General features: G+C 39.4%; 1 protein-coding gene across 1 annotated transcript; it reads left to right on the forward strand.

The window, feature by feature from the left end:
• The first annotated feature begins 2,657 nt into the window (after positions 1-2,657).
• Positions 2,658-4,141, forward strand: LOC108661988 (uncharacterized). The gene is made up of 4 exons (XM_018120985.2): positions 2,658-2,972; positions 3,117-3,263; positions 3,354-3,736; positions 3,823-4,141. The coding sequence occupies exons 1-4, from the start codon at positions 2,658-2,660 to the stop codon at positions 4,139-4,141; spliced, it is 1,164 nt and encodes a 387-aa protein (XP_017976474.2).
• Positions 4,142-13,994: the final 9,853 nt, after the last annotated feature.

The raw sequence follows: 13,994 nt of genomic DNA on the forward strand, positions 1-13,994 counted from the left end.
TCGACAACCTGATGCAAAGGACTTTTGACCTGGAGGCTGCCATCTTGAGCAACGAAAAGATTCTGGCCAAGATAAAGTTTAAAGTAAATGAACTTATGAAGAAATGAACTACGGTTCATTTTTTTTGTATCATCTCCTTGTATTTTCAAAGGGGTATTTTTAATAAAATTTGAATAAAATTTATACAATTTTTATTTTCATTGAGTACATATTTCGTTGAGTTATTTTGTTCGTTTAAGTTATATTATGTTGTATAACTTTGTGAGTGGATGTTAGGCATTGGGTGACCCATTATTAGGTATTGAGAGAGTGGGTTATACACGATGCGTGAATTGTGCAATGCATATCTTCTGTTGAGACATTGCATGAGTGGTTTGTATGTATATGGAATAGAATACCTATGGTGATGTGTTGTTATGTATTACGTGACCTTGGGCCAGCACGTGACTATTTAAGTTGGCATAACGTGAGTGGATATTAGGCATCGATTGACTTATTATTAGGTATTACGAGCGAGATTGGTGGTGCGTGACTTATGCAATTCACCTCTTGTTTAGAGGCTTATTATTCATTGGGTGACTTATTCTTAGGTGTTGCGAGCCTGACGGTGCGTGACTGACTTGTACAATTCATGTGTTACTTTAAGGCTTTTGTTCAATAGTTTTTTAGGCAGTGCATGACTGGTTTTTATATATTGCGTTACCTGTTGTAGCGAGAGTGGTGGCGCGTGACTTGTGCAATTCATGTGTTGTTCTGAGGCTTTTGTTCAGTAGTTTTTTAGGCTTGCGTTACTGGTTTTTATATATTGCGTTACCTATTGTAGCGTGAGTGGTGACGCGTGACTTGTGCAATTCATGTGTTATTTAGAGGGTTTTGTTCAGTGTTTTTTAGGGTTACGTGATCGATTTTTATATATTGCGTTACCTGTTGTTATGTATTGCGAGAGTGGTTGCACGTGACTTATGCAATTCATGTGTTGTTTAGAGGCTTTTGTTCAGTAGTTTTTTAGGATTGCGTTTACTAGTTTTTATGTATTACGTGACCTATTGTTATATATTGCGAGAGCGGTGGCACGTGAGTTGTGCAATTCGCCTCTTGTTTAGGGGCGTTTGTTCACTAGTTATTAGGCATTGCATTAATGTGTATTAGACTTTGCGACACTTAATTTTTGTTAAATTTTTGTAGCCGGCCAAATGTGACTTAGGCATTGCATAAGTGGTTTCTATGCATTGAGGGACTATTTTTGATAAATTGACTGATCGTGACACTTATTTTCTGTTAAATTTTAGCAGCCTGCCAAATATGAAGCTTATGATTACATACGGTGGTCATTGGGTCGATGACACTTACAAGGTTGGTGAGACACAAGTGAGGGCTGTTGGGAGTGATTTGTCATTTTCGGGACTAGTGAAGCTAGTTGAAGAGGTTGTTGGGGTCAACTCACATAATAATGAAATCAAGCTACATGCATCGTTCAGCCATGCTATAGGGGTTTCGCGCGCAGTTATCAAGGATGATGAAGATGTAGCGAGTATTCTGCGAGATGATAGGGTAGTTGTTGTGTTTGTGACAATTAAGGCAGGAAATGCAAAGAATATTCCACATGAGCACGATATCCAATATAGTAATCAACAAGAACAAAATGTTAATTATTCTGACATACCAGACCATGCATTTTCTAACAAACAACCATGGCAATCACGTTTGATGTATCCTCATGAGTTTCAGCAGCCCGACGCACGCATGAGGTGTCTGCAAATGATGTCTACACAATTTCGATCGGAATGTGCATCGAACGAAATACTCGATACTTTGCAACAAACACAACTATCGCTCGAAAATGCATTGGGTCCATTGTCATTAGCAAACGACACTATGATGGTTGTGAGTGATGATGATGCATTTGATCAGATTGAAAATGATGTTGAAGAGGCGACACGGTGGATAGAAACCATGAGTTACGTTATAACTGTGAAGATGATTACGTTGGCGGACATGAAGACTGTTCAGAAGACGACAAGGTTGAGCAGACCGACATTTCTTATTGCAATCATGCAGATGGCGGTAGAGGTCATACCACAACTGTTGTGTTAGAAGAGGTTGAGTTGGACGACCATTGCATAACCGTTGAATTAGAAGATGTTGAGGGTGCGGACCCTATTTACGAGAATGCCATCACACTTGAGAACGACATTCGTTTGCCTAATGACAGTGATTAAGAAAGGGTCAATACAGGGGTATCTCGTCAATGGATTATTCTTGGGCTAGATATGATATCCTTTCAAATAGTTGGGAGTGAGGAATCCAGATCAATGGACGACCGCTTATATCTCGAAAAAGTGTTTCTATTGAAGGCTGAATTGAAACGAGCTTTGAGCATGTTGGCACTAAAAGAGCATTTTGAGTTTAGAGTTAAAAAGTCATGTCATGCTCGTTTTGAGGTTGGTTGTAAGGATAAGGCATGCAAGTTTGCTTTGCGTGCAACGAAGTTGCCTAAGGGAGAATATTGGCATTTTCGGACGTTGCATAAGGTATACACGTGTACTGTCGATGGTTTGTAATGTGGGTACCGAACTACGAGCGCGAGGGTAATTGGTGAGCTTATATCCAACAGGGTGTAAGGAAATTGTGTAACCCTATTGAGACCAAAGAAAATAATGGAAAAGATGAATCGTAAGTGGGGATTGCGATGCCTATATGGTAAGGCCTGGCAAGCGAAGGAGTACGCAGAGAGTTTTGTGTTCGATCCGCCGGAAGAGTCATTCCAACTCTTCCTCTCATATTTCCATATGTTGGAACGTGAAAATCTTGGTACTGTGACGTGTGTCACTATTGATAGGGAACAACAATTCAAATATTGTTTCTGGGCGTTCGGGTCATGTATTCGGGGGTTCAGTGCTATAATGCGGCCTGTAGTTGCTATTGATGCCACACATCTGAAAGGCAGATTCAAGGGTATTCTGTTTGTGGCGGTATGTAAAGATACAAATGAGCAGATATATGCACTTGCATTTGGCATTGGCCACGTCGAAGACGAAGAGTCTTGGTCGTGGTTTCTTAACTAATTGTGTCGTGCGATTGGTTGTCCTGAAAATGCAATGTTCTTTTTTGATCAGCATCTTGGCATTAAGAATGTAGTTGAGAAAGTGTACAAGGACACTCATCACGGTCTATGCAATTACCATTTAGGGAAAAACGTTAAAAACAGGTTCAAGCACGAAGATGTTGCAGTGATTTTCACCATGGCCGCCAACTATTATAGGGTCACCGATTTTGACAGACATATGAATCAGCTGAAATAGCTCTGCAAACCTGCTTATGATAGCCTCATGAGATTAGGCCCTGAGAGATAGGCACGTGCACAGTCATCAGTAAGGCGATGCAAGCTAATGACATCCAAGACTGCGGAGTGTGTTAACTCCTGCTTGAGGCATGCAAGAAAAATGCCAATAACAATCTTGATCGAGTGCATTAGAGGCATGTTTCAACGTTGGTTCCATGATCAGCACAATGAGGCATTGAATTTGACCACGCCCCTCAACCCTTGGGCTACCGATTTGTTGAACAGACGGTTCAATGAAGCATGTCACTTTTTCGTACAAGCAATCGATTGGGTGAAGTTTCAAGTTATAGGCGAGAGTAAGGACAGAGTTGTGAACCTCTCCACCAAGGAGTGTTCATGCGGTGAGTTCCAGTTCGATCTACTCCCCTGCACTCATGCCATGGCGACAATAAGGTATGAACAATCATGTTTTGTTATATTGTGCATGATGAATTGAATTTTTACATTGTTCGTCATCTGTGATTTCATTGCCTTGGTAGTAAATGCAAATGTGCAGCCATTGAATTTTGCTCAGACTACTACAAGACTCCGTTTTGGGCGGAAGGATATGCAGTTCCCATTCGCCTAGTTGGGCATCCCAGTGAGTGGGACATCCCCGATGACGTTCAACAAAATGTCGTTTTGCCACTAAGTTGGCTAAGTCAAGCGGGAAGACCTAGGAGGAAAAGGATTCCATCAGTTGGGGAAGGCAGCGGACGACGTAGATGTTCACAATGCAAGAACTATGGTCATAATAGACAAAATTACCGGACTCCGTTTGCATCTCTACCGACAAACTGGGAAACATCATCTGCTTAGTCGACGGCTCAACGACGTCGACCCAAGGCATGTGCAATTTGCAGACAACCAGGGCACAGAAGAAATTGTTGTCCAATGCGGACTACAAACTCTGATAACGTTATCGGTGTCGTACCTGAAGACAGTGGCCCTTCAAACGTCAGTTGTTAGGAATTGTTTTGAAGTTGCCATTGATATTTGCATTGAATAATACTATTTCAACTTGAGTTTAACAGAGTTTGAATAAAAAGTAAGATACACAAAATGTCCATATGGAAAAGAAAGACCTTATGCTAGTTATGGAGATTTGAAAAAGTGTACCAAAGCATGAGAATTGAAGTTACTTTGAGAAAGTTATGGATGTTTCAAGGGATGGCTTCCATGCAATATAGAAAATGTTTATTGAGGAAGAAGAAGAAGCTGGTGGAAGTGAGGAGAAAGTGCTGGAAAAAATTATATATTTTTTCTATAGTTGACTACAATTCCCATTATTTACGAAAATGCCATTGCATAGTTGGATCATCAAATTCCAATTACAGTACTTAGCCCATTTGTTGGATCATCAAATTCATTGTACTCCTTAATAATTTATATTTCATTGTAAACCATTGAATAAAGCACAAAATTTTCATTTAATAATATTTACGTGATTGATTAGGCATCTTGCTTCATATTTTTGTCCAGAAAATGATGTATAATAATACTAATAGTTGTTCTTGAGATGATACAACTTCCATCTACAAGTATTTCTCCAAGTAGTCCATGCATTTGATGTCTCAATGCATTGGATCGTATCTACATTTTCCATCGTTTATGATTCCACATACTCTTCGTCCATTTCATCCTCAAGTGGATCATGTGTCATTTCTCTCCTAATGTGATTGCATTTTTAATAGATTCTTATACTCAAGCCAGTTATGTTTAAGAAATTTTAGTTTACCTTAAACCATTTCCATTTGAAGTCAACTGAATTCTCGGGTACAGGCTCTAGCTTCTTTAGAAGTATTGATTGCAATCTTACATTGTAGTGGTTTGTTACAAAACAAACACTGCAATATAATTTAATTGGACACATTGTAAGGAATGTGACTTTTCATCCCTTATACCAAACACACCCTTAATGTCGACCGTTGTAATCAAAAAACATAAAGGGCATAAGATAGCTTCTAACCATTTCTTTCATATTTCAGTCTTCCCAATATCTATCAATAGCCGCCGTTTCATCTTCCAACTATTCCAAACTTAGTTTAAGGGTGAAGGGAAGTTGAACCGTTAAAGCCGAACCGTCCTGAACTGTCTTAAGCAATGGCCTTATCTTCGAGCAGACCCAATGTCCATGACAATGGTGACCAAAGTATGGGTGATGATGAATACTCTACCCTACGATCAAAGAAGAAATGGAAACTAGATCTTCAACTGCCTGCCGTATCAATTGGTTTTTCAATTCAACCAGGTAATGATCTGTGCTCTCCCTTACGGTTTAGGGACATATCACATGGTGGTAGGTATTGGATAATAGAGAATGCCGTAATATCGTGTGGGAAAGTGGTAGATTGGGAAAGCTTATAGGAAAACATAAACCTTGAGGGTGACATATCTTCATTTTTCGACATAGGTAAACTTAAGTGTCTAAGTACCTTTCCATTTTTTGATTTTAGCTCGACACTTGTTAGGAAATTTTACTCCAGCATTCGCCGGAGTGAAAATGAATTTGAAAATCCTATAGATTTTGACTCTAACATTTTGAACGTGTTTTTGGGAGGTATAGAGTTTACAATGACTTGCTTTGATATTGGGAAGCTCTTGAAAACGGAGTATAGACACAAACAATATAGACCTCTACCATCATATGACCTGTCCCGCATGTGAGCCCAAGTGACATGCAAAAGAGAACCATGCACCAGAGAGTCATGTTTTGCTTGTCATTTGAATTCTGCACAAGATAGGTTGGTACATAATTTTCTGACGTCCATATTACAAGGAAGGAGCAGTCGTTTAAGACATGTTAGCACTGAGGATCTGTGGATGATGGAAATAATTAGAAGCGAGTTTGGCGTAAATATTGCAGAATATATGATCACGAGAATGAGAGAAGTTGCCATGCGATAAGAGACAACCCTTCTATACGGGAACATCATATCGGCTCTAGTTAAAAAGAAAGGGATATGGAGCAATAGGTATCTAGCTGATTGGACCAGTTGCAGGCCTCGTAATCTCTCATTCCGATGGCTCATGAAAAGAGGATATGACTTGAGTCTTGATGAGCCATCGAACTCTGTCGAAGGCAGCCCAGTTCATCTTGCCCATGATACTCCATCCAGACAACCGTCTAGAGTTCCTGTTTCCAATGATGTGATGTATAATATGCTTTTGAGGATTGATAAGAAACTCAATAATCAAACTGTTACAATGCAAACATTGGAATTGAAGATACAGAATGTTGAGAATCTTCTAATGCAAAGAATAGATACAGCTGTTCGGGCAGCAAAAGGGCGACAGAATTAACTGTCATCAAATGAGTTTCTCTGACATTAACCGTAGAGAAAAATGAAGTCAGTTGTCATATTCCAGGGCTGAGTCAACCATTCCAGATGAACATTTATATTTGAGAGTTATGGGTTAACTAGATTATGGATACTGTAGTTTGTATTTCATAATTCACTTGTGGTTTGTTTTCTTTAGCTAGATATTTTGTTATGATGGTGCTTAGGGTTGAGTTATGGTTTGATACCGTCCATGGTAATTAGCTTACCCTTATTCGAAGAACATGACACAGAATAGGTGAGTCACGCGATGCAAGATCATCTAGTCACATGATCCCATATCATCTAGTCACGAGATTCAATAAGAATTCGTAACGCTACTCCATACATACTACTCACACGATTCCAAGTGGATTAGTGACGCGATTCCATATTAACAACTGACGTGATTCAAAACTTAGTACTCGCGTGACTCCATGACAAATACTCCCGCAAATCAATTTCATCTCGTGACGTGATTCCATCCACACCATTCACGCAATTCAATAGCAACTACTTACAACCCTATGTCACGCAATGCAATTCAACATGCCATATAGGCTATAAAGTAAAAAGCAAAGAGGGGTTAGCATATGTAAACGAATGATGTTTGGCCTGGCTTTTGCTTTTAAGAGATAGATAAGATGAAAGGGCAGGCCGAACAGGTACTTAATAACCAATTTAGCCCCCATTCATTGCACTCATATGGGTGTAGAAAACAAAGAGTCAACATTCATGCCTATAAATAAAAGGAACCATTAACCATTTGAATCAAATTCAATTATCTTAATCAATCTCAAATAAATGAAAAATGACGTCCAGAGATCCAAGAGTCGAAAAGGGGAAAGAGGCAGCCTCCGAAAAGGCAACCTCCGAAGGGGAAGAGGTGCCTTTGAGTTTGAGGGACTAGTTGCACATATTCCAGCAGAAAAGCAAATCTAAAACACAAGATGTCTCTCTAAAAGTGGATGGAATTTGTATGAAAGAGTAAATTGAACTGTCTGGTTGAGGAATGAAAAGTAAGATACACAAGATGTCCATATGGAAGAGAAAACCTCCAAGTCCAATGGTGGGGCCGTTGGAACTAGTTAGGGAATAATGGAGGTCCAAAACAACTGAAGATAGGACTTGAAGGTTTTCTCTTCCATATGGACATCTTGTGTATATTACTTTTCATTCCCCAACTAGACAGTTCAGTTTGCTCTTTCATACAAGTTCCATCCACTTTCAGAGCAGCTATCGATATATTGATAAGCTATCGATACTCGGGCAAGTCCAGAACAACTGAACATTTATTGAAACAGAAGGATGGGAGCAGAAGCTACTAGAAGTGAGGAGAAAGTGCTGAAAAAAATTAGATATTTATCATATAGTTGACTACAGTTCCCCTTATGTAACAAAATGCCAATTGGATCATAAAATTCAAGTTAGAGTACTTAGCCAATTTGTTGGATCATCAAATTTATTGTACTCCTTCATAATTTGTTTTTCTTTGTAAACCATTAAATAAAGCATAAAATATTTAATAATATTTGCGTGATTGATTTCGGCATCCTGCTTCATATTTTTGCCCAAAAAATGATGTATAATAATACTAATAGTTGTTCTTAATGTCGACCTTTGTAATAAAAAAACAACAAGGGCATAAGATAGCTTCCAACCGTTTCTTTCATATTGCAGTCTTCCCGTTGAGTTATGGTTTGATATTGTCAATGATAATTGGCTTACCCTTATTCGAAGAACATGACACAAAATAGGTGAGTCACGTGATGCAATAGCATCTAGTCATGCTATCCCATATCATCTACTCACGTGATCTAATATGAATTCATTACGTCACTCCATATATATTACTCATGCAAATCGATATCAACTAGTAAGCAATTCCATAATAGCAGTCATTCGACTCAATTTTTCTACTCACGCGATTTTAGAATAAATACTCACGCCATTCCATAATAACTACTAACGCCACACCACTCCACATATATTACTCACGCAAGTCAATATAAACTAGTGCTGCGATTCTACAAAATAGTCATGTCACGCACTTCCATATTAACTAGTAATAACACTCCATATTTACTACTAACGGGAGTAAATATCAAATACTCACACGATTCTAAATCTTAACAGTTCACGCGATCCATATTTACTCCTCGCACGATTCCAAGTGGATTAGTGACACGATTCCATAGTAACAACTGACGTGATTCAAAATTTTAGTATTCACGTGCCTCCATAACAAATTCTCCCGTGAATCAATATCAACTGGTGACACGATTCCATCCACACCATTCATGCCATTCAATAGCAACTGCTTACAACCCTATGTCACGCAATGCAATTCAACATGTCATATAGGCTATAAAGTAAAGAAGCAAAGGAGGGTTGGCATATGCAAACGAATGAACGTTGTTATGTAAATTGTGTAAAATAGTAACAGACTTTGTGATATGAATAAGAAAAAAACAATGTTGTTCTTATTAGACTCGTATGCGTATCACATGAATGAATACAAAAAATAATATGTAAATGATACAACAAAGAATAATATGGAGATGATACAAAATAATGTTAGTGTTAATTACAGAATGAAAAAGAATAAACAAAATCAAAAATTTAACAACTTGAGCTATTGACAAAAATCTTAAAGGCAAACTTTGTTCGAATGCCCTCTATGGCGCTTGCCTTCAGCGTCTGATCCTCAAAGCTGATCAACCACTGCAACGAGGCTATAACCCAATCCCTGCAACTCTGAGAATCTTGCTGTATCGGGGTATTCTCATTTAGCATATATTTCATCCGCATCAAACCTCACTTTTGACGGTGCGAGCTGACAAAGTACCCCGCCCGGTAGCATATAATGGGAAACAATGATGTTAGTGGACTCATCTGCTTATCACGCAAGCCAAAATTCAGTGCTTCTTGTCTACCGTACGATAAGTCCACTAACATCATAGTCCATTTCAGCAAGTTAACGTGCACTACCACTCAGTGGCCATTGAAAAAGCACGGTACAAGAATTACGTCAACCTCATGCCATGGTAAACCCCACAAAGGTTTCCCACCCCTTGTATACTCAAGCAGATCATCTGGCATAACCGCCTCACTCGACTTGAATGTCTTATCAGTGGGGAAAGGCTACATTTTTTTACGCAAATGGAGCAAAATAAGTTGTCAATTATGTTATGCACAATAGTTAGATGCAATTAAGTAACCCTAAACGCTATACATTTGAATAATTACAACTCAATAAAATATAATATACTTACATAGAATGTGGTGTCCACGATCAATATTCTCTACTTGTAGTGTTGTGGATGGTGCTCGCGTGCCCTCTTACACAACACTCTGATGCATGCATCAATCTGTTGGGTGTCCATCAACTCTGTCGGCATCTCCAATTGTCAAAAAAATTCAGGGCCCTCCTACCTTTCGATGCCCAAAATGTTAACCCTGCAAATTTAAAATAGAGTTATATTAAATTTATAGTATTGCGGATTGTTTAATAAATATTCTAGAACCATTAACCCTAATATGGTTTACTATTTTCATTTTACCTGGCTTGGTCGTTTTTCAAGAAGGACTCATATCTGTCCTTCAAATCGTCCTTCGCTTTGTGCTGGACTAATAGCGGGTTAACGTATAGGCTTCGAAGGCATTTGCTGGCCAAGATCACACGTGCATCTTCGAGCTCAGGTCGAGATGGACGCTTAGCAAAAGGTCTGATCTCACCATACGAGGGGGCCTCTACTGGAGTTGGGATATGAGCAGGATGCGCAGAAGTTGTAGTTTCGCTACTCGCAGGATGAGGTACCTCTTCGACCTCAAACGGAGGAGGTGGAGCCTCGAGAAAAGGTGTGGGCTGAGAATGCTGGGCTACCTTTACCGAATATGGGATAGGCGCAAGATGATGTTCAATCGCGTTACCGGGAGGTGAGCTTCGACCCTAAACGATCAACAAAATCAAACACATTAGAACAGTGTATACATCGTACATGTTATAACTCACGCGATGAATAACGTAAAACCTCATACCTCAAAACGGTCGATCAGTCGACCAACAATTCGATCCTCTAGCCCTTGCAGTGAGTGCTGGATATGCTCATGCAGTGACTGTGTCTGCATCTGCATCACCCACTGAATCTCCAACTGCATTGATTGCATTTGCATTTGCATCGCCTGCTAGATCTCCAACTGCATTGACTGTTAGATCTCCAACTGCATTGACTGCATTTGCATATTCGTTTGCAATGACTGGAGGTCTTTTTTCCACTATGTTCGCATCTTTTGCAGCTCTTGCTTAATGCTCGTACTCATTTGCGGATGCAGCGCCTAGTTGTGTGACTCAGCATGGGGGGCAGCACCTGAAGTAGGAGGAGGGGCAGCAGCAGAAGTAGGAGAAAGAGTAACAGGAGAAGCACCATGAAAAGCTACAAAAGGAGAATGAGGTGCCTCAACAACACCAAAATCGGAATGAACCTCCTCGTTCGAGGTGCGTCTCCACTTAACGGCTCTTCGTATTGGACTTTTCCCTTTACGATCCGTTATTTTCCTCCTTTACTGGGGATCGAATTCTGGGCGACCCTCCAACTTCCATAATGGAATGTATTGCTGTCCCTTGGAGATATTGACCTTAATGTCCGCCCAGTATGCGGTCAACATCTCTTCTGTCGTTGGCTTTAACGTCTTCACTGCCTATAACTGCACCAAAACATACATTGCCATTAGGTATAACCCTCACTACCCTATGACAATAAAAATAAAATTTAATTAGGCCCCAAAAAAATATGGTTTCTTTACTCACCTTGCTCTCTCTCTCTAAACTTGCAATATTGGCGTGGAACCTTGTAGGCCTCTCATCACAATGCCATTTAAGCATTCTTGGCCAAACCTGTCTGGATTGTCGCTGCCTTCCGAACAAGCTTCTGATTACAGGTATTGCTTTCAACGCCCAAAACTGTACATCAATTGTGTGACATTTTTAGTCACCTCATAAATTCTTATGCGAAAACAATAATGATAATGATAAACATTAGGCTATGGCAGACTACCTGAAAAGCCCATATGAATCCGTATAGGTGGTAGCGCTTCTTATCTGCTTCACATGCAGCAAGAGGTTCGAAACCCCTCAGCAAGTAATCCACGGTCAGACTCTAAACGTATGTGCCCCATGGGAATGCATTCCACTCGTCGATGTTTTCGACCAGCGACAACAACCATGGAACGACAGATCGTCTGTAGTCTTGACCGAATAAAATGTTGGTTGTGATCAAGACGAGGGCCATTTTGCTCGCGTCTCCCTTTTGCTGAAATTGCCCTCCCTTGAACATGTCTAAAACTTGTTGGATCTTCACCTCCTTCCCAAGTCCCCAATATCTTAGGTGAATTCCTCCAAGGAGGGCCTCATAGGGATTGACAATAAAGGTAGGTAGGGGACCAAACTTCAGTCTTGTCACCAGACAAAACTCTTTCTTTGAAAAGTGGGCCTTTGTTTTCCCTATTGCGAACCATAACTCTGCCTCCGTGGAGTCAGGTTCGTTGATTTTGCGCAGCATTAGATTGTGCACGAGACTGATGCAGAATAAACTCTTGTCTGCTTTGACATCCATCATGTGCTCGAAGCATGTTCTCTTAAATCTTTCCAGCCCGTTCACTTGACACATCATCTCATGTATCACGTGCAGATGCGACCACTTACAGTGGATGTTAATGCCCACATTGAACCCCCATCGATGCCTCGGCACACAAAGTAAGGACTCCACGTTTTCCTGCTTTGTTCTTGTGCTGGCCATCTGCAACATAAAACAGATAACATTCCCGTTTTAGTCATGTCAATACCATCATTGTAGATTAACAAAAAAACTAGAGAAATTTCTAAGAAATAGCCTTCCTCATAAGCTCACTCAAAAAATAACCCTAACAATATTTTTAACTGTTTTTAGACATCCCTGAAACAGAATAATTAATCCAAGTGTAAAGCATGGATTATTAAGTAAATCAACATATATACGTTAAAGCATTACAGTTGACCCAAAATAATACAAAATGAACCCATGCAGATAAATTTCATGCAGTTATGACACTCGTGCAATTTCCTACAACAATAGTCACGCAATGCTTAATCAATTAGTCATGTAATTACTAACATTAAATCACACAATGATTTATAAACAAGTCACGCAATTCTAAGAACAACTAATCGAATCACACGCACACACTAACTGATGCCATGCCTAAACAATATTCACGCAATAACATAGAAATCAGTCACGCAATGACCTATCAATCAGTCACGCTAAGTTAAACCTTTTTTCAATCGCGCAACCCCAACGTCACCCCATGCCAAAATCCATTCACGCAAAAGGTGCCAACCACCAAAGCACGCCCTCACTCACGCAATATCTAAACCATCAACCGAGTTCCTAACACATACATATCAACTAGTCACGCATGGCCGGTCACCTTTCCACCCCAACAACACCAACAATACCACCTTTATGTTTATATTCAAAAATTTTAAATAACAAAAATATCAATATGAACGTGTAATATGTATAGGTTTATGCTCAAAAACCTTAACCCTAAACATGAACAATAACCATTTTGTCAAAAACCTCCACATGGTTCAAAATAAAATAAAAAAATTCATAAAAAATTATTATAACTTTCTCAACGTAATGTCAACTTCCTCACACTACTCAATATGTGAACTACCTTTGTGCGAATAATAACCACTCCAAAAGGCTCCTACCACTGCCAAAATGCTCGAAAGTTGAACTGTCGAGGAATGCTTTTGCAGACTTGCTTCTGAGCATATGTACGGTCTCTTGATGAAAACCGAAGAGTTGTGGTCCACATAAAGGACATACATGACCCGTTAATAGGTTTCGGGTTGAGGCACGGAGCCTAGCAAATGGGTCGATTTCATTAAAGATAATTTTGTCTATTTTTTTCTCTTGGCTAAAAACAGTTAAAATTATAAAGAGGACCATTCTAAAAAACGCCTTATGCTTGAGGCCCATTTATGAAAAACACTCAAAAAATATTGAATCTTTATCTCCAACATCACGTGAACGGTTGATTAATTATGTGGTTAAAGTTGATTCAAACAATAATCTTTCCTTGGATGAGGGAATTAAAATATGTCCTAAAGTAAATGATGAAAAGGATGATTTTAATAATATTGATGGTTGCCATATCAATTAAGTGGAGAATTTTAAAATGGATCGTAGTTTAAGTTGTTCGTATTTAGCAATTGATGGTCTAAATGGGGAAGATAGCCCAAAATTAAACATGGCTGAGGATTATTCAAATTGTATAATTTCTGGTGACAATGAGCCTTTCAT

Source organism: Theobroma cacao, chromosome 5, assembly GCF_053813885.1.
Source record: "Theobroma cacao isolate CCN51 chromosome 5, ASM5381388v1, whole genome shotgun sequence".
Classification (NCBI taxonomy): domain Eukaryota; kingdom Viridiplantae; phylum Streptophyta; class Magnoliopsida; order Malvales; family Malvaceae; genus Theobroma; species Theobroma cacao.

Bases quoted from the DNA above. Each gene is read 5' to 3' on its own strand.
- LOC108661988 (XM_018120985.2), top strand. From the start codon at position 2,658: ATGGAAAAGATGAATCGTAAGTGGGGATTGCGATGCCTATATGGTAAG. The intron at 2,973-3,116 runs GTATGTAAAGAT...TTTTTTGATCAG, and splicing joins AGGGTATTCTGTTTGTGGCG to CATCTTGGCATTAAGAATGT. The intron at 3,264-3,353 runs GTCACCGATTTT...CCTGAGAGATAG, and splicing joins TGGCCGCCAACTATTATAGG to GCACGTGCACAGTCATCAGT.